Source organism: Colossoma macropomum, unplaced genomic scaffold (assembly GCF_904425465.1).
Source record: "Colossoma macropomum unplaced genomic scaffold, Colossoma_macropomum, whole genome shotgun sequence".
NCBI lineage: Eukaryota > Metazoa > Chordata > Actinopteri > Characiformes > Serrasalmidae > Colossoma > Colossoma macropomum.
The window spans coordinates 37,306,216-37,330,035 of NW_023494790.1; the positions used below are offsets into that span (position 1 = coordinate 37,306,216).

Below are 23,820 nucleotides of genomic sequence, written 5' to 3' on the forward strand. Positions count from 1 at the left end.
ACACAAGGCAACATTTTGCCCCAAATCAACAAAAGGTCCACTCACCTTGATTTACTTACTCACTCTTAGACAATTTAACGAGCTGAGTGACTGAAAACCTTCCCAGGGTGAAAATGAGGGAGAGACTGTCACTCCAGTGCTCCCTTAGTGTGAAATTCGAGACAAGGCCCAACACGGTTTGGTGTGCGATTTGGGACAGAGCCAAACACAGGCGCCCTCGTTGCGTCACATCTGCCGTGAGGGAGCGAAGATGGCGGCGGTGCCGATGGCCGGCTGCAGCCCCGCCGCGGAGCCCGCAAACCCCGCCGCGGTCCCGGGGCCCCCGGACCGACCCAAACTGGAGGAGGGAACCGGTACGTCTGTTCGGCTCACATTGACCCGACTGAACAAAAATAAAAAGCGTTCTTTAGAGCGGTTTTGTGCGCTAAGCTCAGCTCCGTTAGCCGCGTAGCGTCGTTAGCATTAGCTGTTTTTATTGCGACTACATTAGCAGAGCGGCTAGTTAGCGTTAGCTTCTTTAGTTGTAGTTAATCTTCTTTACTTGCTTAATTAAAGTTCACACAACTTTTAATAGTAATGTGTGATCTTTATGAGGGAGTTAGCTACAAGCTAACTTAACGTCAAACTGCTAAGTTGGTAACTGACGGCAAAGTAGAGGCAGCTAACTCGAGTCAAACAGCTAACTGCAATATTACTGGCCAGCACTTTAGTTTATTAGCTTACTGTTATGGTCACTGCTACACTCTTAGAGATGGTTCTTCAACAGTTCTTCAGTAAAGAAAATGGTTCTGTATAGAACCGTGAACATTTAAAGAACACTTCGCATGATTGAGGAGCTGTTTGCATCACGAAATGGTTCTTCAGATAGATGGAGAATGTTCTGTAGATAATTCTATGTAGAACCTTTTTGAAAAGTGTTGTGTGTAGCACCCAGAAAGGGTTCTTCTATTGATACAAGCGTGACATCGTCACAACCCTTTTGGGTGCTGTATAGAACCCTTTTCAAAAAAGTTGTATATAGACCCATTTACAGCACATTCTCCCTCAGTCTGAAGAACCCTTTCATGATGCATAGAACCTTTTTATCATGCAAAGGGTTCTTTGAGTGTTCATGGTTCTGTGTAGATCCATTTTCTTTACTAATGAACCCTTGAAGAACCTTCTTTTTTAATAGTGTGCAGTCTGGCTGCTGGGACTGCATCAGCTGGACAAAGTACAAATTTTGGCATCAGGGCTTTTTCTAGAACTTGAAAGCATCTGGTGCTTTGGACAAAACATCCAGGGCTAGTATGGAGATCTAAAATGGTCCTTTATTACACTTTAATATGTACGAGCAATATTTTTACACCATGGTAAAATCATCATTTAGGACCTATGTCAACCTAGATAACCTAGGCTTGTTTCTTATTACATTATATTACCTAGTAATGTGGGCGTCTGAGACATAACTATAGTCTCACGCTCTACAGGCTGCAATGCACATCAGCTTCATAAACAGAGGATTTCGTCTGCCAAGCACATAAAAAAGTAGCAGAATTTGTGAATGGTATACATTGAATGATATCTAGGAGCAGGATGACGCAATAAGTGTTTTGGAATACATATACATATGTTTAAAATGATGATCATAGGCTCATGTAAATATTAATCCCATCAAAATAACATACCTATTTATTTCTAACATGCACACATACATATACATGACCCTTTCTGGATGGTTCTGTCTCTGCATATCTAATTTCTGTCACTGCTGTGGTCACAATCTGATTTACCTTCTAGAAAACCATGAATAAACATAACTAGTTATAAAGGCAACATTCCCTACTTCATGAGAATGCAGTTTTTGGCATCACTTCCTTTATATTCATGTAATGTTCTTCATTCAGTTAAACTTTTATGTGGTTTCAAAATTGTCACAGTTTATTGTCACCAAAAATCAGACAGAAACATTTGTGTTCAGGAGAGAATGTTTTAACTGTATTCAAATAATCTTCACTTTCTAGTTCACTCAATAACCCTTCCTTATCAGGAAGTGAATAAATAACGACAACCAACATTTCAGTAACAGTAACAGGCAGCTAGTTATAGTCGGTTTATCTGTGGCTTGAAGAGAAACATGAGGCCACTCTGTGAGGTCCAGCCATTCTACTGTGCTCTTGAGTGCAGTTTCAACAGGGTTTTGGAACGACTGACATATGTATGAACATGTTTGGGCACATGTGAGGTCATGTGAAAGACGTCTGTGATGGTTGACGAGATCTTTGTTGTTTTCAGAGGCGGAGAAGCAAAGTCGGGTGGCTGCTCTGTTGGAGAGGCTGCATGCCAAGCACAACGCCTCTCGGCCCTGGCAGGAGACCAGCAAGATCGTCAGGCAGGCCATGGTGAGAGCAGAGAGGCTGAGGGGGCTGGAGTGGTGGGCTACACTGAGCAGACAGTACGGTCTCTTATTCCCTGTCTATTCCTAACTGTCGCTGTTACTCTCTTCGCTCAGGAAAAGCGGGGAGTGATGAATTCAGCCGGACACCAGCTCTTGCTCAACTGCTTAGAGACACTACAGAGGGCACTAAAAGGTAAGGGCTCGAAAGCACCTAGTGGGCATTACATACCATATATACACCGATCAGGCATAACATTATGACCACCTCCTTGTTTCTACGCTCATTGTCCATTTTATCAGCTCCACTTACTATATAGGTGCACTTTGTAGTTCTACAGTTACAGACTGTAGTCCATCTGTTTCTCTGATACTTTGTTAGCCCCCTTTTACCCTGTTCTTCAGTGGTCAGGACCCCCATGGACCCTCACAGAGCAGGTACTATTTGGGTGGTGGATCATTCTCAGCACTGCAGTAACACTGACGAGGTGGTGGTGTGTTAGTGTGTGTTGCCCTGGTCTGAGTGGATCAGACACAGCAGTGCTGCTGGAGTTTTTAAACACCTCAGTGTCGCTGCTGGACTGAGAATAGTCCACCAACCAAAAACATCCAGCCAACAGCGTCCTGTGGGCAGCGTCCTGTGACCACTGACGAAGGACTAGAGGATACAATAGAGTGTCTAATAGAGTGGACAGTGAGTGGACACAGTGTTTAAAAACTCCAGCAGCACTGCTGTGTCTGATCCACTCGTACCAGCACAACACACACTAACACACCACCACCTCGTCAGTGTTACTGCTGAGAATGACCCACCACCCAAATAGTACCTGCTCTGTGAGGGTCCATGGGGGTCCTGACCACTGAAGAACAGGGTAAAAGGGGGCTAACAAAGTATGCAGAGAAACAGATGGACTACAGTCTGTAACTGTAGAACTACAAAGTGAACCTATATAGTAAGTGGAGCTGATAAAATGGACAATGAGCATAGAAACAAGGAGGTGGTCAGAATGTTATGCCTGATCGGTGTACATACATAATATAAAAATATAAACACTGCAAAATATGTGCGAACTTCATATTCATGTTTTCTTCTGTGTCTATTTAATTTCCACTTGGACAGTGTCCTCGCTGGCCTCAATGACCGATCGTCTAGAGTCTATTGCCCGTCAGAACATGTAAGTTTGTCTTTATGCTGTTTGTTTATACGCTGCTTTTTATTTTTCCCTGAAATTGACACCTTCATTAACTTATAGAATTATTAAAAATTATCATTTTTGCTATATGTTTAAAGTTTGGAAGTAAATTTACTTTCTGCATTGTCAGGTTAAACTTTTTTCTGTTTGTTTCAGTTTCAAACAGTGAAAAAGTGGCTAAAATTTAAAGGCTGATTTTCCTTTCCACAATACAAGACTACAAGAACTTCAGTCACAATAAAAATATCTCCTCTTGTACTTAGAAACACAAATGTGGTGTGGATTTAATTCTGCACTTCCACATAATTTCTCTGTTTTAATGAGATGTAGTTAAGCAAACTGCAAGAAGAGGAATTTGGAGGTTTAAGCCTATAAAGGTGCATTTTATCCCCCTCGCCCCCTGCAGGTTAGGCTCTCACCTCAGCCCTTCAGAAACGGAGTGCTACATCACCTCCGACATGTTCTACGTGGAAGTGCAGCTGGACACGACGGGACAGCTGGTGGACGTCAAAGTGGCCCACCATGGCGAAAACCCTGCGGTGAGAGAGAGGCTGACACAGATATACAGAAGTACAGCATGGATTGGATCAGGCAGAATAAAGATATTTTTTGCTTTTTTAGCTTTTATCTTAACATACATTGTTTTTGTTTACTGTAGAGTTGTCCGGAGATGATACAGCACCTAAGGTAAGCAAATTTGGCCTGGATATGCAGACTGGGCAAATAATTGTTTGTCAAAAGTACTTGAAATAATGTGCATAGAGGTTTGATTTATCGTAATTAGTTCTAAACTACACAGTAAAAGTGGTTCTGCTATTTTTGTGTAGCTTTTCAGATGACGGCCCATTATGCAATGATCATATTTTATTAATTTTACAGGATGTTTTTCTCCTGTTCTTTCTAGAATAGACTGTTTTTCAGGCACTGATTGTAAAGAAGTATTTATAGTTTCAAACCTTAGTAAACTAAATGTCACAACACTTAGTGTTTCTTGTATTTTCTATTTTAAATTATGTCTTCAGTTTTGTTATTTTTTGCCATATTGCCCAACTTGACTATGTGGTGATTGTATTGGATTTTCACAGGGAGAAAAAGTTTGAGGAATTCTCCAAACACCTTAAGGGTTTGGTCAACCTGTACAAGCTTCCTGGAGACAAGTAAGTTTATTATTATTAGTATTAATATTATTTATTTATTCATTTATTTTAACTGTTCCATGTTTATTCCATAGTACACTGTTCATTAAGCTCATCACAGTTCAGAAGTGAACCTGCAGACTTTTTTGGTTTTCTTTTCAAGTAAACTGAAGACAAAGATGTACTTGGCCCTCCAGTCTCTTGAGATGGATCTTACTAAGATGAATCACATGTTCAGGTATGTAGAATCCTTTTGGAAATATAGGTAAACTTAATTTAACATATACAGTAAAATTCATATATATTAAATTCTGTAGTTTTATTTTTGCTTCAGGTTGGCCACCAACGCTAACACTGTCGAGACTATACTGCATGGCAGTGTTGGTCTGCTGACTGCGAGGAGTGGTGGTCATCTCCTGTCCCTGCAGTGTTACGTCTCTCCATATGACATCTTTGAGGAGGGCACTGGAACCCAGCTCAGTTTCACAGATTCATCCAGTGAGTAATCCAGTGAGTCATTAGCAGGACAGAACGGTTTGAGTAGGGCTGTTTCCAACTATGGATTATCTTCCAAAAGACCTGATTTTTAAGTCATATGAAACATTGAACTGTAGAATGCGTGGGCAATATGGCAAAAATACCATGACAGTGCAAGACATTTTCACAGTTCCCAGTATGCATCACAATATTTAGTTTTTCAGAGGTTTAATAAGTTGGAACAGGTTATAAAACATGCACTGCACCACGTTTTTAATAAGGCACGCAGCTGTTGCAGTTGTTCAGTGATCTTAAAGTACTAACAAAATCCACTCTGAAAAGCGTATTGTGACATAATGTGGTGTTTATCATGATCATCATATTGCCCACCCCTAGCTTGCACCATAAATGAAAATATTTCCAAATATTTGGGGAAAAAACATCCATCACATTAAGGTACATTCGAAGTTAAGAGCGTCATGTTTTATTATAGTTTACATTCTACATTCTTGGAAGCATCTTCACAAATTTCATATATGCTCCCAAATAGAGGATTTTTCCACATTATAAAAATAAAGCAAATAAATCAGAGTAAATTAATGCAACAGAATCTTTATTGGCCAAAAACATTATGACTGATGAGTCAGCTTAGAGGGAAAAGCCCTACTTTAGAGTGCTGTGGGTTTGAAACTCATCTGGTTGAGCATGGTTATATGAAAAGCTTATTTTGTTTCTTCTTTTTTCCCCCCTTTGTGATTCCTTTCTTCTTCGGTGCAGTCCCTCGTTCACTGGGAGTGAGTGTGTCCGTGACTGTTGAGGGAACGTCATCTGTCTATAAGCTTCCCATCGCTCCTCTCATCACTGGATCACACCCAGTGGACAACAAAGGGTGAGTTACACGACATACTGTTTTACAACACTGCCGAATTTCAATCAGTGACTCTTCTGCAATCTCCATGTTGTCTGAGAGGTATATGTTGTTATCATTGATGCAGATGTTGTGCATTTGATGCAGAAAGGCAGTGTACTGATTGTGGCTCAGGATATGTCTATCCATATGTCTGGGTGTAATTCTGTTTTGTAAAAACTTAGGACAGTTCAGCAAGGGATGAACAAAATTATGGAAACCGTGATTAAGAAATTGTTGTCAGCAACTGGCCATTGGGCAGTTTTAGAGCAACTATAGTCATTTTAGGAAATGCTGTACGTATTATTAACAGTATGGAGAAATTGAGCCGTTCTTGAAGAATAAGTGGCCACCAAGGATATTCACTAATTAAGAGCAAGCACACTTAATATAAACACATTTATAATATCCTTTCATATGCATATTTTTCTTGTGCGAACAGAGACATAAAGAGAGATCCAAGGCAGCTTTTCTTCATTGAAATAGGGCGGCAATTGTTTTGGACAAGTTTGTTTGACGCGTTTGTCAATTTTTTTGTTGTCTGATTGTGCTTTGTTGTCTGCTTGGGCTGGAATTTTTTTTTTTTGTTTCTGAAAGCCTCAAAGGGATAAAAAGTTCTTTTAAAGTTATTTTCCTTGCTGTGTTTCTCTCAGGACTCCAACGTTTTCTCCAGTGACAAACTCAAACTGTGTCGACTTGCCAGCCTGTTTCTTCCTGAAGATGAACTGCCCCATGCCTTTCTCACTGTCTTTCATTCAGAAAATGGGCAACGTTACAGGTAGGAAAGCCAGAAAAAGTTCATTAAACAAATAGGAAGATGTTTGTTCTGTGTAAGTCGATGTGTGTTTTCTCTTTTTGACTATGCGTTATGTCTCAGGTATCCCTGTGTTTGAGGCTGCCCCTACCTTGTCCTCACTTTACGATCTCATAATTAAAAGCCAACTCAATGAAGAAGAGGGAGTCAGTCCTCCAGCTTCTGCCCGATCTATGCGCTTCTATGCAGTAAGTTCTGATCTCTTTATCAGTCTAATGTAAAGGTATTCAAACCTGAATCTCAATTTTTTTTTTTCTTTCATTACTGGAAGTGTTTAGTGCACAATTAATGTAAGGTTAGTGTAATATAGGTTAACTAACTTCAAGGTAGAGCGAGGGTGAATAACGCTTAAGGGCTGTAATTAGGGCAGGACGATGTCTAAAAATAATTATTGCATTTTTTGCTGGGACTATGTTGTTTGCTGTACAGTAGCCTTATAGCTTATTCATTTTCTATGACAGTGCATTATTTTTTATTGTCCTTGGTCAGTAACAGTAAAAGAGAATAAAATGCTACATGTAAATATTATTTAATGAATATGGTGAACAATTTAAATTAAATTATATTAAATCTGGTTATTAGTCATCGCCTGTTCAAAAGATCATCACTCAGTTGCTATGACTTACTCCTGTCTTTTGAGCTGATATGCACCTGTAGAATTTCTGATTTAATGATTCTCCTTTTTGTTCTTTTCGACTCTTTTTTGTATTTATTAATTTAATCTTTGTGCTTTGTAAGTCATTGCCAGGACAACAGCATTGTTACTTCCTGAATGGAGACGCCCCTGTGCAGGATGGGAGATCTCTGCAAGGAGCACTAGTATCCAAAATTCCCTTCAGACACCCCGCTCACGTGCCCCCTCTCTTAGACATCATACGACACCAGGCAGCTTACAACACATTGATTGGCAGCTGTGTCAAAAAGACTTTTATAAAAGAAGGTGGGTGTCCCTGCTTAAAGAATTTGTTGAAAAACTTTGTGTTGGCTAGTTTTGTTGTTGCAGCTCTCATCCAGGTCACTGTACACAACTTAAATTTTAGCTACTAGGAGACAAAACTTAAGTTAAACAAGTAAGCAAAGCAGTGAAAGTACACGGTACAATAACTGGCTACAAGTGGGTGCTCTTTTGAAAAGTACATGCCTAAAATGTAGGTTCTCAGAATTAAGCCCTCCTTCATACTTTCACCTGCCCTTTATGCATATTGCTAAGTGTCCTGTGAACTTTATTTTGCTTGGTTCCAGCCCACAGGTGGGCTACTGCTGTCCATCTCATTTGTAGTAGACTGAGTAGTGTAGTACTTTATTAGGCCCTTGTCTGTTTTGGACTGAAATATTTGTGCAAGATTGACTTTTGGATGCTTTAATGTTTCATTATCATATTCATTCATTACGAAATAAGTGTTATGTAGTTCTATATAAATCTGTTTTACAGTTCCTTAAAAATATGCTGTAGTCATGTATGTGTTACTGTAAATTGTCTTGTTCTTTACTATAGATACCCCAGGGCTTCTGCAGTTTGAGGTCTGCCCACTGACAGACTCCAGTTTCAGTGTGTCCTTCCAACACCCTGTGAATGAGTCACTTGTTTGTGGTGAGAACATGTTTAATCCACTTTATTTCCATAAAAATTTAATCGTCTGATTTTAAATTTACAAAATTAGAGGTAGGTGTGGTACCTCAGATTGGTTGTTCTTATGATCTTTCCATGTCTTTTTCCCTTACTCCCTTCTTCTCCCCGTCTTAGTGGTGATGGAAGTGATTGACTCTAGGCAGGTGGCCTGTAAGCTGTACAAGGGCTTGTCGGATGCTTTGATCTGTACTGATGAATTCATTACTAAGGTGGTTCAGAGGTAAGTACAGCAGTCTGCTTGTGCTGAAGGCTTTCAATTTGCCTTTAACCGTAGAACAGGGGTGTGCAGTTTTACTCTCAAAGGGTCAAAGCAGGAGCACATATGATCAGTTGTTTAAAGACTGACACCAGCTGATTTAACGAGTGGAATCAGGAATGCACCAGCTTGCTAGGAATGAAAACCTGCAGCCGCATTGGTTCTTTGCGATTTGTACACCCCTGCCATAGAATTAGGACAGCTGAGCAGAAAAATTGCTGCAGTGCTTTTGTATGAGTATTAGAGAATTATAAGTGTCTATAGAGAGGTACAAGATAGTGGTAAGGATGTCTGTTTATATGTGTTCAGACATTATTTCCTTCTTTAATTTTTGCCTCCTTAGATGCATGTCCATTCCTGTGACAATGCGAGCTATTCGACGCAAGGCAGAGACCATTCAGGCAGACACCCCTGCTTTGTCCCTGATTGCTGAAACTGTGGAGATAATGGTAAAGAAGAACTTACCTCCTACGGGCAGCCCAGGTTATATGGGAATGGGCCCAGGTCCTGACGGGAATAATCCCATGGGCCTCCCGGGTGTTGGAGGAGGTACTACACCTACAGGAAGCAGCAGTGCTGGAGGTATGGGTGCAGGTGGGACATTCCAAGGCCCAATCACCTCACTGTTCAACATGAGCCGTCAGGGCAGTTCAGTTGTGGATAATATGGGACAAGTGGGAGGTCAACAACAGATGCAGCAGCAGGCATCCCAGCACAGTCATAGTTCAGATGACTTCAGTAAAGTGACTCAGAACCCAATATTGACCAGCCTGTTGCAGATAACAGGAAGTGTGGGCTCTAGTCCCACTCCCCAAGCCCCTGCAGGTTCGCAGCCGCACCAGACACCTCCACCAACCACCTCACCAGCTAGCAACACCAAAAACCATCCCATGCTGATGAACTTGCTGAAGGACAACCCCTCACAAGACTTTGCTGCGTTGTATGGTAGTAGCCCTCTGGAGAGGCAGAATTCTTCTGGGTCTCCTCGCACAGACAGCCAAGGTCAGCCTTGTCCAGTAGGAGGCACTAAGGGCAAGAAAAAGCGTCCAAGGGCCTCAGACAAAGGTGTGATGGGAGGAGGAGGGATAGGGATGAAGCAGCAATCTCAGCAGCAAGTGGGAAGTTTGAGTCAACAGCACCATCACATGCACCACCCTACTGAAGATGACTTCCACCGTGAGCTCTTCTCCATGGATGTTGATGCCTCTCAAAATCCTATCTTCGATGTCAATCTTCCAGGTGACGGACTAGACACTCCTCACAGTATCACACCAGCCCCAAGCCAATGTGGGACCCCACCCTCTGGTCCTGGAATGCCATATCACCCACAGTCTCATGTCCAAGCTCAGACACAAGCTCAGTCCCAGCCACCAGGACCTTTACCTCGCATGGTTCGCCTCTCTAGTTCTGACAGTATTGGGCCTGACATTAATGACATTTTGTCTGATATTCCTGACCAGGCCACTAAAGGAAGCAGTGGCAGCCATGGGCAGCATCACATGGGTGGGGAAGACGGTGGTTCTTTGGGCACCCCATTACGGGATTCATCCAGTTCAGGTCAGGGTAGCGCAGTATTTGAGGCTGACCTGTTTAATGCCAACAGCAATGAGAATCCCTTTGCTGATGCAGCAGATTTAATTGCAGAGGCCACTACTGCAGCAACACCAAATAGTGATGCCTCCTCAAGTAACTTCTTCCCTGACACAGACTTCAATCCAGAGTTGCTTCCTGGACAGGGAACCTTCTCACAGAGCTACTTTGAGGACAGTTCACCCAGCCCAGAACCAGATCTTGACCTTGTCAAAGGCTTTAGTGGGGGAAGTCAACAGAACACTCCTTCAGGCACTCCACAGAATCCCACCTCGCATGGACGTAGCACACCTGATGCCTCGTTAAAAGACCCTTTTGACATGGGCTTGGTTTTCGGTGGGAATAGTGGAGGAGGAAAGCCTCTGCTGGGTCCAGCACCAGACATGGGAGATTCACATTCTTCTCATGGTGGTGGTAGCCAAAGTCCACTCTTGACTGGCTTGGGAGGAGTGGGCACTGACTTCAAGAGTAGTGAAGTAAAAGTCAAACAGCAGCAAATGAGGCCAAAAGAAGATAATGGGGGAGGAAGCTCTGGAATGGTGATGGGAGGAACAGGCTCTTCTGAAGGGAAACAGATGAAGCGCAGCCGCACACCTTCTAGTGAAGGAAAATCAAAAGAGAAACCACCCAAACGTAAGAAGCTGGATCCCGATGGCAAGTCTCCCTCACACAGCTCAGGAGGTAGACCCTATACTCCTCCGAGTGGGAGTGCCAGTTCAGGTGGATCATTGAGTGGAGGGGGATCCAAATCACCAGGAAGCTCTGGTCGTTCTCAGACTCCACCAGGAGGTGCCACACCACCTATACCTAAAATCACAATACAGATCCCCAGGACTTTAACTGGGGGAAAAACATCATCTCACGGAGGTTATACATCAAGCAGCTCAACAAGTGGAAGTACTAGTGGGGCCAGTGGCACAAGTAGCAGCAAAAGCCACCATTCTCACTCCTCCTCGTCCTCGGGAAAGATAAAGAGTAGCAAGATGGAAGGATCCATGGGGCAAGGAAATAGTTCCAAGCCTTCCAGTGGAGGAGGAGGTGGGAGTGGCATGCCTTCTCAGTCAAAAAGCTCTTCCCTAGGCATGGGCTCAGGCAAACCAGGCTCCTCTCCAATTACCAAGCATGGTATGTCAGGTTCAGGTAGTGGTAGTAGTAGTGGATCAGTTAGTGGGAATAAAATGAAGCCCCAAGGAGGCAAACCTCCTGGATCAATGATGAACCCGAATATTAAGCCTAACATCTCTCCTTCACACTCTCGATCTGGTAGCTCTGACAAACTTTCCTCCCCAATGAAACTTCAGCAGGGTCAGGTGCCTGGGACACCACCATCCTCAAAAGCTAAGTCACCAATTGGTTCTGGAAGTGGGAGTTCAGGGGGGTCCAAGTCCTCTTCCAGTGGTGGGATGAGTTCCCAAAAGCAGTTAGGAGGTGGGTCTTCCTCTGGCTCTTCCTCATCCTCCTCTTCTGCTAGCTCCTCCTCTTCCTCAGGTTCCATGTCTTTTTCCTCCAGTGGCCAGTCCCAATACGGAGGCAGTTCAGGTAGTGGTGGAGGTGGCGGGGGTGGTGGAGGAGGAGGGGGTGGAAACAACCCTAATGCCAAGGGTAAGTCCCCAAGTCGAAACAAAAAGCCCTCTTTGACTGCTGTCATAGACAAGCTGAAAAGTGTAGGTAGTGGTGGCATTGGAGGTGAAGAGTGTGAAGGAGGCGGAGGGGGTGGCAGTGGCGGCAATGCTGGGAGTGGAAGTGGGGGAGTACCTCCAAATGCTGGCTCTGCTTCCTCCAAGGGAGGAGAGTACCTAAGCAAGCGAGAAAAGGTAGAGAAAGAAGGCAAGTCTAAAGTGTCTGTTTCAGGGGGCTCGGGTGAGAAAAAGATGATGGACCCAAAGGGTAGTGGGGTGAGTAGCACTGGCGTGGCTAAGATTATCATCAGCAAGCCAGACGGAGGTTCTCCAAGCATCAAGTCCAAAGTAACCCTCCAGAAACCTGGAGAAGGGGCAGGAGAAGGATCAATGCGCCCCCAGCATTCAGGCCTAAAAGCGTCACCTCTTTTCAGTGGTTCAACCCCGAAACATGACCGCAGTTCCCCAAGCCATAGTCGCTCCCCAGGGTGCACCCCTCTGAACCAAGACAGCGAAAGTGAATCGGGCAGCAGTTCCGTTGCAGAGAAGTCCCATCAGAATAGCCCCAGCTCGGACGATGATCAGACCATGAGGCCACTCCAGCCACCGCAAGACTACATGAGCTCCATGTCCGTCAGCCAGGGTGAGAAACACAAGAAGCACAAAAAAGAGAAGAAAAAGCAGAAGGACAAGGAACGGGAAAGGGATCGGGACCGAGACCGAGAAAGGGATCGGGAGAAGGAGAAGAAGAAATTGATGTCCTGCGGACCCTCCTCTCACCCAATGAAGGCAGATAGCTGGTCCAGATCCCCCATGTCTTCCTCAGAACCCTCCATGTCTATGCTGGGCTCCGAGCGCCCCTCACGGCCGAGTCCTATGTATATGCACACAGAGGATGATGATCTCATGGATTCAGCCCTAACTGGCAACCTTGAACCGTTCAAATAGACAGAACTGTTACCATGTGGCTCACATGGGCCATGAACGTTTACCATCGTTGTGTTATTTTGTTTGTTCTTTGCGTTAAGAATTTCTGAAACTCAAAGAAGATTTTAATGTTACACTCGCCGCTTTTTTATGTATACTAAATGTAAGTTTCCCATTTTTTAAGAGGGGAGGTTTTTAATGCTCTGAAATGGAAAGAATTTCAAAACCACTGGAAAATATGATGTAAGATTTTGAATCGCCATTAGCTTTTTTTCGTTCTGACTCTGTCAGCCTCTGCCAATGATTATCGAAACTCAGATGAACGTCCTGAACCTGTTAATCAAAACATACACTGTGAAATTGGGCCTGATTGGGCTGTCTGTCTAAAATGATCTAAATTATTCGTAATGACTGGTTCGCATGTTGGTTGAACTAGCTTTTTTGTTTTTATTGTAATCTGTTAACTTTTTAATCTGAAGAAGAAAGTCCATGTATTTTTAAAAGAGACTGTAAAGGAGCTGCCTTGTCACTTCAAATGCTCTCCAAGTGTTGAAACAATTTCTTTTATACTATTAGGCCTAATTGCCTTAAATTTTGTTAAAGTATTTTAATACATTCTTTATTCATTTCACCATGTTTATTTAACAGTGTAATTTTACATGTAGCTTTAGGTGTGTAGAGGAGCATCGTACATTAGACGATTGTTTTCCTTCTTGTGTAAATAGGCCGATAATTTTACAGGATTGAAATAAACATTTCTGAGAAATGTAAATCTTTTTTGGAAGTGCTTTACTGAACACAGCCTACCAGCAGGTGTCACTGTTGAATCACTGAAAAAAAGACAGCCCAGTTGAGGCTGGTGTGATGACAATATGAAAGCGCGTTCTGATGACACATTACCCTGGAGTTGCAAGCTCATGCATATCAAGCACATCCCAGCTGAAGACTGCAAGTGCAGAATCAGTTTCCTTGCAAATGGAATCGCAGTAACGGTATGAAAACGAAATAACTGATACTTATAATCTCTGGTCAGTTTGTCTTTGTCTACTAATAACTTACACCAATCAGGCATAGCATTATGACCACCTCCTCGTTTCTACACTCATTGTCCATTTTATCAGCTCCACTTACTATATAGGTGCACTTTGTAGTTCTACAGTTACAGACTGTAGTCCATCTGTTTCTCTGCATACTTTGTTAGCCCCCTTTTACCCTGTTCTTCAGTGGTCAGGACCCCCATGGACCCTCACAGAGCAGGTACTATTTAGGTAGTGGGTCATTCTCAGCACTGCAGTGACACTGATGTGGTGGTGGTGTATTATTGTGTGGTGCACTGGTGCGAGTGGATCAGTGACAGCAGAGCTGCTGGAGGTTTTAAACCCCTCAATGTCACTGCTGGACAGAATAGTCCACCAACCAAAAACACCCAGCCAACAGCGTCCTGTGGGCAGCGTCCTGTGACCACTGATGAAGGACTAGAGGATGACCAACACAAACTGTGCAGCAGCAGATGAGCTGTCGTCTCTGACTTTACATCTACAAGATGGACTGACAAGGTAGGAGTGTCTAATAGAGTGGACAGTGAGTGGACACAGTTTTTAAAACCTCCGGCAGCACTGCTGTGTCTGATCCACTCCATGGAGTCCCATGGAGCACAGTGTAAAATGTTCAGCATGTTTATATGATACTAAAATTAAGTGTTGTATTAAAAAATCAGGAATGTAAAATATACAAATAGACAAATATAATAAAACACAGCTTAAAACACGCTGATCAGTTCTAAGAACTGTGGGTGTGGCCTAATATTCTGTTGAGCTCGTGTAACTGACAGCCCTCCGTCCAACCACACTGAAGCAGTACTAAACAACACAAGTGAAGAGAAATGAGTGAAACAGGCCCATATATACATATATGTGTACATAGACAGGTATTGACTGTCCCCTCGCTGCGTCCATGGCTCACTAAAAACAATGCTCTACTTTTTACATGGTGGTGTCTTGAAGTTCTAATTGACTTTACTGCTAGACGTGCATCCAGGGAATGCTGGCGTAGCTGTTTGAACGAACGGACAGACACTACAGAAACATGTCGGTATAAAAAATTTAAATCTGTGTAAAACAGCAATGCATTTATATGTTTTACATTTAAATTTCCTGCACAAATATTGAGCTCAAAATGAAAATTCTGATTCAATACTACAATTAAGATTCACTAATATTTAAATGCATGCAGGTTTAAACGTTACACTGTTAGTAATGAAGGTCCTGTGCTGGTACATTTTTCGTTCATCAAGGTACAAACAGTGTAAATGTTCCCTCAAAGCTACAACAGTGGTTTTAAGGTCTGATTGTGAACCTTAAATAAGTTTCTCCAGGTGAAAAGTTCGTATTTGTACCTTTTCATAACCGAATGTTTTGAAACAGAACAGTAAAATAAAAGCCTGGAGACGAGACGGGGTGTGTGGAGTCAGTACAGCTTAGAACATATCATTTCAGTGGATTATGGTTCAGTTATGTTCCCTGACTAAAGGTACTGAGATGTACCCTTGACGGAACCACCCCAGTGACAGTCTAGTACCTTTAATTCTGAGAGTGTAGGTTGTGAAAAGGTACAAATACGTTCTTTTTAAAACTTGTTTGAGGTTCACAACTGGACCTTAAAATCACTGTTGTAGCTTTGAGGGAACATTTACATTGTTTGTACCTTGATGAATGAAAAATGTACCACCACAGAACCTTTATTAACAGTGTACAGTGTTCCTGACCTAAAGGTACTGAAGGTACCACCCCAGTGACATAATATGGCTGTTTTTGTTAAGTGCTCTTTAAAACAGGTACTAAATTTTGTTGATTGAGACGTCCCTTCATTTTCAAGGTGTATAAACGTTGCTGCCATGGAAAATCACTGCATTTTAGTTTTCATGCATTCAAATATGTTGATAATAATCATGATGAAGTGACATAAATAGTGAAGTGAATAACTTCTATACTCTGTTTTCTTTTGTCCTGTTTGTGTTGATGTGTCAGAGGCAGCTGTTCAGATTTCTCTGAGCAAAAGCAGAGGTTTTTGTGTTTTAAGCCTTTTTTTGGATCAAACATGGTCTGTTTTTAGAACCTTCCTGTTTCTTTCATTTTTGCTTCCTTTTCAGCTCCTTTGAGCTGAAAATAAGCTATTTTAACACATGCCAACTCCACAGAGGGCGAAGACCATGACATTTAATAGTGAGATTTTATTTTAGCCCTGTGGGAAAGTAAGTGTGACATTTTTGTGGCAGCATTTTTGGTGCTGTTGTATTCATGTCACCAATAATGACGAATTGTTTCTGATCTTCAGTATTATTGTGCTGATCATATAATCATTTCTACACTCTTAAAAAGCTGGTTCTTCAAACGTTCTTTAGTAAAGAACTGTCTAGATAGAACCAGGAACACTCAAAAGAACCCTTTGCATGATTAAGTGGTTCTTTGCATGGTGAAATGATTCTTGTGAGTGGTGGAGAGTGTGTTGGATATGGTTCTATATAGAACCTTTTTGAAAGGGGTTCTGCTATTGTTGCGATGTCAAACTTGTCACAGCACACTCTTAAAAACGATGGTTCTTCAAGGGTTCTTTAGTAAAGAAAATGGTTCTATATAGAACAATGAATGCTCCACGAACCCTTCATCATGAAGTGGTTCTTCAGATTGATGGAGAATGTGCTGTAGATGGTTGTATCTAGAATCTTTCTGGAAACAGTTCTGCTCTTTTAACAACGTCAAGCTTGTAACAATAGAAGAACCCTTTTCAAAAAGGTTCTTTATAGAACCACATCATGATGCAAAGAACCCTTTAATCATGCAAACATGAATGTTTGTGGTTCTATATAGAACCATTTTCTTTACTAGAAAACCTTGATGAGCCATATTTTAAGTGTGTAGAAGAACACTTTTCAAAAAGGTTCTATATAGAACCATCATTTACATCAACCTTTCGTCATGCAAAGAACGCTTTAATCATGCAAAGGCTTCTTTGTTTATGTTTCTCTATCGAACCACTTTCTTTACTAAAGAACCCTTGAAGAACCATATTTTTAAAGAGTGTAGGCCAGCTGTAACTTCTGGGGGAAATAATTGGAAGTGTCAAATGTAAGTTTGTGTCGTTTTAACTCAGGATAAGGTTTCTGTTTTCAGTTTATTAGAAACAAATGCTGTGATGTCCTGATAGAGTGTTTGGGCCATAAGCTAACATGTAGCTAGTCATGATGTTAAAATACAATACGATACGCTGTGTTTTATCCAGAGACCCAGACTTAACCGAACACGCTATTCATTGGCTACAAATTCAGACCTGCTCACCAAAACCATTTACGAATGTATGTCATATTTTGTTGTTGAGGCTTTGTGCAGATTTCTGTAAAATATGTTTTCTGTTTTTTTCTGATAACTCTGAAAAATGAATAACTTGTACTTAATGCACATTGTGACTGGAAATTATATAAATGAAGGGGGGTCTCTGACTTCAGCACAGTACATTATTGCTAAGGACATTTTTCCTTCTAAAGTTGCCAACTTGGAGACATAGATGTTTTGTACCGATAGGATTGATAAATAATCTATCTTTTTACTCAAGCACACATTTGTGAACACATCATGTTGTTTAAGCCTCTTGTGTCTCGTAAACTGACTTGCAGTTCTTGTTTCTTATTGCTCTGCAATAACAGTTGAGGTTAATTAAGCTTTTCTCTGTCTATAAATCAATTTATTGATCTATCTATCTACGTAGAAATGGCTGATGAAGCACCTCTGGGCCAATTCGTCTCCCATCCTCCTCCTTAAACCCTCAGCCTTCTTCCGCACCTCTCACTTTTGGCCATCTTCTGGCTTTGGTCCACTCTTTTAATTAGTTCACACCCCCCCACCCTCCCTGCTATGTATTTTCCTCTCTCCTTGCCGTCCTTTCTTCTGGGTGGCTGCTTTCTCTGCCTCCGCTCTGCTCGCAGTGCCTGGGGCTGGTTGTGGTTGAGTGGGACTCCGCCTGGCTGGCTGCTCGTCTGCTGGAGCTTTGATAAGCCGCTCTGTCCTCAATCCTAGCAAAGGCCTGGCAGAGCCCATGGCCATCCTTACGTGGCCTTTAAATCTCGTCTGCATGTGTTTCGCCCTGTATTTTCAAGCCTGTCAAAAACGATGGAGAATAATGGCATAACAGCCAATCTAAAGCCTGAATTGTTGCACTTTTGATCACTACTGACAATTTAATGGCCTAAAAGACACAACAAGGCTGCTTATTGAAGATTTTAACACCACTTACAGGTACAGATCCAGTGTGTTCAACTTACCTGTCTATTCTCTATGGTCTCCCATAGCAACTGTTGTGAGGAACACTAGTAAAACAAAACATTCAACCTAATAAGAAACTGTGGCACAACTGAAACGCGTTATGAATTTCAAATGAAACTGTTGACACAAAGTTGGACGCATATAATCGTCGACAATGTATACTGTAGCATTAACATTACCCTACACTAAAACCTTTAAAGACAGCCCCAGCCCATTATCCCTCCTCATCCAAACTTTACTGTCAGAACTATGCATTCCGGTAGGCAGCGTTTTCCTGGCATCCACCAAACACAGATTCATCCATCAGACTGACAGATAGAGAAGCTGATTCATCACTCCAGAGAACACGTTTCCACTGCTCCAGAGTCCAGTGGCGGCGCTTTACACCACTCCAGCCGACACTTGGCATTGTGCATTGTGATCTTAGGCCTTTGTGCAGCTGCTCGGCCATTCGTGAAGCTCCTAACACACAGTTCTTGTGCTGATGTTGCTTCCAGAGGCAGTTTGGAACTGTTTTTGCTCCTAGACACTTCCAGTAATAGCACTTACAGTTGTCTGGGGCAGATCTAGCATGGCAGAAACTTCACTAATTAACTAGAGGTAAAGGTGGCATCCTATGACAGTGCCGCATATAAAATCAGCTGTTCAGTACGATCCATTTACTGTCAGTGTTTGTCTACGGAGACTGTAATTAGGAAGGGTGTCCACATACTTTTGGCCATATGGTGTATAGCAGTAAAGTCAAGGTAGTAGGGGTGGGAATCTTTAGGCACCTCACGATTCGATTCGATTACGATTCAGAGGGCTGCGATGCGATTATAAAACGATTATCAATGCATCTCGATGCATCTTTTTTCTCTATGCAGGATTTCTGTCTTCCTACTGTCTGAGGACTTGGTAGTTTTTAATGATCCATAATGTAAATGCATTATGGATCATTACAAATACTTTGCATTAAATATCTAAAATATCTTTAATTAATAAATCAAATGGAAGTGATGTGGCAAGTGAACTAGAAGGCTCTCATTCAGAGACGCTGCTGCCACTCATCTGCGATAAAATGCACTGTTACCCTGAAATAAGATCCAGTGGTGATGGGTGTCCACGCAGCGCTACAGCCGTCCTTCCCGTTTTCTTTAGTGATCTTATAACTTCGGTATTTTCGAGACTGGACGCTGAATCTCAGCTCAAAAGTGTGCAGCATAGCGCGAAAGCCCTGGTTCTCAACGACCGAAAACAGACCGCAGACAGCAGGTCACACAGCACCGAGGTCTGGCCTTGCCAGTAGCGAACGAAAAAACAGAGATCAAGACGAACATTTGGAGGACTTATTCGCATTTATAAGCAGCGCGGTTGGTTAAATCTGCAATGAGAGTTAAAAAAAAGTTGCGAAAATGAACTCGCTTCTCTTTCGAATTTTCCCGTTCCACCTTAAATGGTGCAGCAGTTACATTCGGCGCCTAAGGCAGAATTTAAGGTGGAACGGGAAAATGGGAACGAGAAGCTGGCGAATGAAAAGCAACTTCAGCCTCGTAAAACAGCCGGACGCTGAGACGTTTTACAAGAAACTCTTCTAGTTTTGAAGAAAAGTTTTCTGGCGGAGATGGGAGGAAAGCGGCTAAAGCTGAAGCTTAAAGCAGAGCGGAGTAAATCTGCGCTCTCGTTTATATTGTTTAGCCCATACTAGGACATTAACACGTACTGGACATTAAATGTTGTGGCTCCCAAGCTGGTTTGACTTTGTTGAAAGGCAAAATGTCTCTTCTTATCATTTGTGTTGTGACTCCTGACCTAACCTGGCTTTTAATGCAGAGGGAGCCGGTCGGATTTCTCACTCATCCAGTTGTGTTTTTGTTATGTACCGTCACAGACTGCCCGGGCGCCGCACTTTCAAGCTCCGCCTTTTGCGTTCCGCCAACATTACGTTATAAATTACATATTTAGAAAATCAATTTTTGACATTTGTGAATCGATTCAGAATCGTCCACGTCCGCATCGCGATGCATCTAAGAATCGAGTTTTTCCCGCACCCCTACAAGGTAGAGAGATGAAATCAAAACATCCCAATGAAAACACAATAAAGTCAGAAGATGGTTTAGTCACAGATGCTCAACAAGCTACACCACATCTAATTTAACTTAATAACAGACTCTAAATTGAATTTGACAAACTGCAGTTTCTCGTTAGGTTTAAAGGGATTTTTGCCAGCGTTCTGTCCAACCTCACAACAGTCGCTTGGAAAGAATGCGTTTGTGGGCGGAGCCTGGACAAATCAGTTGTCTTTAGTCAGCTAGGTTGTGTCAGCAGCATGGATATAAAAAGACTCTCTAACAGGCACACTGAGGAAGCAGATTTGCATGTCAAATAAAGTGCTGAAGTGCACCAAAACAGCGTAGTGTTTACTGCGAGAGATTTACGCTGGCAGCAGTGATCAACTCCGCAGCAAAGGATTGCTACAGTGGCAGATTAACCTGCGCGTGCTGAACAGACGCATTTCAAACGCCTCACTGTGGCTCTACGGCCTCTCGCTAATGAGCTGTTTGGTACGAAAATAACTTCCGTGCACCCACAGTTGGCTTAGAGCAGGAATAACGAAGCAGTCTGCCAGGTAAGCTTGAGGCTACAGAGAACTGTCTTCAGGGAGGAGGAAGAGTGAGGATGGTATTTTTGTCCCTGCGTTGAGGAGAAATCGTTAAGAATGTTGGGACACACAGAGGCTCAGTTGCCTGTTTATTAGCAAGAGGACTGACATTTTATAGTGAGACTTAATTTGGAGTGCAGCGAGAGTGTAAGCATACAGACAGGTGACGAAATCTGTGCCACGTTCTGAAGGCCTTCTAATTTGAAATAAATATTTCTGAGGTTTGTACATTAGAGCAATTCGTTCAATTCAAATAGTATTTTTTTGCAATTAGGCGGTTATTTTCTACTCTACTACATTACAGTATGACTTGCTTCAACATTATTATGCAGTGCTCTGCGCAGAACATCACAGATTCCTTTCAAATTCCTCACGCACTTGGCGTCAACGCTACAACCTACAATCAAGGACACAACACAATCTGTGGCATTTAGCTGGAGATGACAGACACTTTTCAGACATGAAGGACCTTTTACTGGGTGCAGTGAAGAATTTGACTCCTACAGCTCACACCTTTAGCTAAAAGCGTGTGAAATGTGTTTAAAATAGAAGCAGAGTAGCTGAAGCGAAGCTTAAATGAAGCTGTGACTCTATGATGCTAACATGACCTTAAATGTGACCTCCACAGACAAAGCACAAACCCTTAAACCACCTCCTTGTTTCTATGCTCATTGTCCATTTTATCAGCTCCACTTACTATATAGGTGCACTTTGTAGTTCTACAGTTACAGACTGTAGTCCATCTGTTTCTCTGATACTTTGTTAGCCCCCTTTTACCCTGTTCTTCAGTAGTCAGGACCCCCATGGACCCTCACAGAGCAGGTACTATTTGGGTAGTGGGTCATTCTCAGCACTGCAGTAACACTGACGTGGTGGTGGTATGTTAGTGTGTGTTGTGCTGGTACAAGTGGATCAGACACAGCAGTGCTACTGGAGTTTTTAAACACCGTGTCCACTCACTGTCCACTCTATTAGACACTCCTACCTTGTCAGTCCACCTTGTAGATGTAAAGTCAGAGACGATAGCTCATCTGCTGCTGCACAGTTTGTGTTGGTCATCCTCTAGTCCTTCATCAGTGGTCACAGGACGCTGTTGGCTGGATATGTTTGGTTGGTGGACTATTCTCAGTCCAGCAGCGACACTGAGGTGTTTAAAAACTCCAGTAGCACTGCTGTGTCTGATCCACTCAGACCAGCGCAACACACACTAACACACCACCACCACGTCAGTGTCACTGCAGTGCTGAGAATGATCCACCACCCAAATAGTACCTGCTCTGTGAGGGTCCATGGGGGTCCTGACCACTGAAGAACAGGGTAAAAGGGGGCTAACAAAGTATCAGAGAAACAGATGGACTACAGTCTGTAACTGTAGAACTACAAAGTGCACCTATATAGTAAGTGGAGCTGATAAAATGGACACTGAGTGTAGAAACAAGGAGGTGGTCAGAATGTTATGCCTGATTGGTGTATAGTTTCTAAATTCTTTCATTTAGGCCTTGTTGACCATGCTGGTAGTAGCTCACCAGTACAGAATAAATATCTTTCTCACACAAACACAAAACCCACCTTTTCTGCACACCAACTGCAGCACACTGTTCATCTCCGCTCAGCAGTAGAAATGGGCCACACAGTCCCATGTGAAAGGCCCCAGAAGATGAAAAATTCTTCAAAGCTGTAAATAAAAAATCTGCACGCTCTGCTATTTTGTACAGCGCGTTGTTTTATAAATGAGGCTTGAGTGCTTTTTTCCACTTTTCTTTCATGTACTGGAATGTACTGAATTGACCGGGGAGAAAGCAATTACTTACCACACGCAGATTTAATGAGGAATTCAGTGGCGCAGAAGCTGAAGCTCAATAGCTTTGACTTTTGATGTGGTTCCTTCTGGTTCCTCTCCGTGGAGCTTGGACATGATTTTTAGCTTTTAACTTTATGAAGTCCTTCACCTTCAGTATGACTGCTACTTGTTGCGGAAATCCCCTCAACCAATGGCAGTAGTTTTCTGCTCATTTGTTCAAAAGACTTGTGTAAATATGAAGTGGACATACGTCAATTCTCCTACAGTCCCACAGTAAAAAAACAACCTTAGATATTTACAAGGATAGTGTTATGATCTGTTTAATGGCATTGATAGAGATAATAATAAGACTAAATATATACAAAATGATCATTTATAGGGTACTTTCTATTCAGAGGTACTAAATTTCAACTAAAAATAATATTTTTGTTTCTTTGGATTTATTATTATTTTTTTAATGTTTTTTATTTAAATAATTTCTTATAAAGTTAAAAGATTTAGATCTATAATTAAAAATAAAAAATTTTAAATGCGGTCCCATGTTTTCATGTCACTACCGAAACACAGCGAGTCTTATTTTAGCCACACCCCTGCATTTTAGAGCAGGAAGTGAGGCTGCATCCCTGTGTCTAATGGCCACATGGTGAGCAGTTAAATCCCATTGTATTGCAGTAAATGTGTCCCAAAGTCTAAAAACCAGTGTGGAACATTAAGAATTGTCACTACCGAAACACAGATTTTGTGTAATTAAGTCAATCTTTTTGTGTTTTATATGATTTTATGTGTGTACAACTGTTCAAAGCTGTGTTTGTTAGTCATGTAACGGCTAGCATTTTGAGTTTTGCTCAAAATGAGTTAAAATTGTCACTACCGAAACGGTCACTACTGAAACATCTGGTTTTGTTTTGGTAGTGACAAAATGGAATGTGCAATCGCTTGTTTTAATAAAGTAAACACAATTAAGTTATAGAGTCACTCAAAGCAAAGCACTTAAGTCTAAAATCTAGGTCAGTTAAAAGTCCAAAATGTAGTTTCAGTACTGACTTTGAACCAGTTCAGTAGAATATGCACTATAAATCCTAACTGCACATGGAATATATATTCAAATGGGACACAGATTAGTAGAAGCCGTGTGGTTAT

The 23,820-nt window shown here is 42.1% G+C and overlaps 1 protein-coding gene across 1 annotated transcript; it reads left to right on the plus strand.

The window, feature by feature from the left end:
• The first annotated feature begins 246 nt into the window (after positions 1-246).
• On the plus strand, positions 247-13,695 carry med1 (mediator complex subunit 1). The gene is made up of 16 exons (XM_036573289.1): positions 247-353; positions 2,275-2,381; positions 2,492-2,570; positions 3,495-3,549; positions 3,974-4,106; positions 4,226-4,254; positions 4,653-4,724; positions 4,867-4,941; positions 5,038-5,201; positions 5,958-6,069; positions 6,741-6,865; positions 6,965-7,089; positions 7,640-7,841; positions 8,397-8,492; positions 8,646-8,751; positions 9,131-13,695. The coding sequence occupies exons 1-16, from the start codon at positions 251-253 to the stop codon at positions 12,942-12,944; spliced, it is 5,397 nt and encodes a 1,798-aa protein (XP_036429182.1). The 5' UTR covers positions 247-250; the 3' UTR covers positions 12,945-13,695.
• Positions 13,696-23,820: the final 10,125 nt, after the last annotated feature.

Coding starts and splice junctions, on each gene's coding strand:
- med1 (XM_036573289.1), top strand. CDS start 251: ATGGCGGCGGTGCCGATGGCCGGCTGCAGCCCCGCCGCGGAGCCCGCA. Junction 6,070..6,740: donor CACCCAGTGGACAACAAAGG/GTGAGTTACACG, acceptor TGTTTCTCTCAG/GACTCCAACGTTTTCTCCAG. Junction 8,493..8,645: donor GAATGAGTCACTTGTTTGTG/GTGAGAACATGT, acceptor TCCCCGTCTTAG/TGGTGATGGAAGTGATTGAC.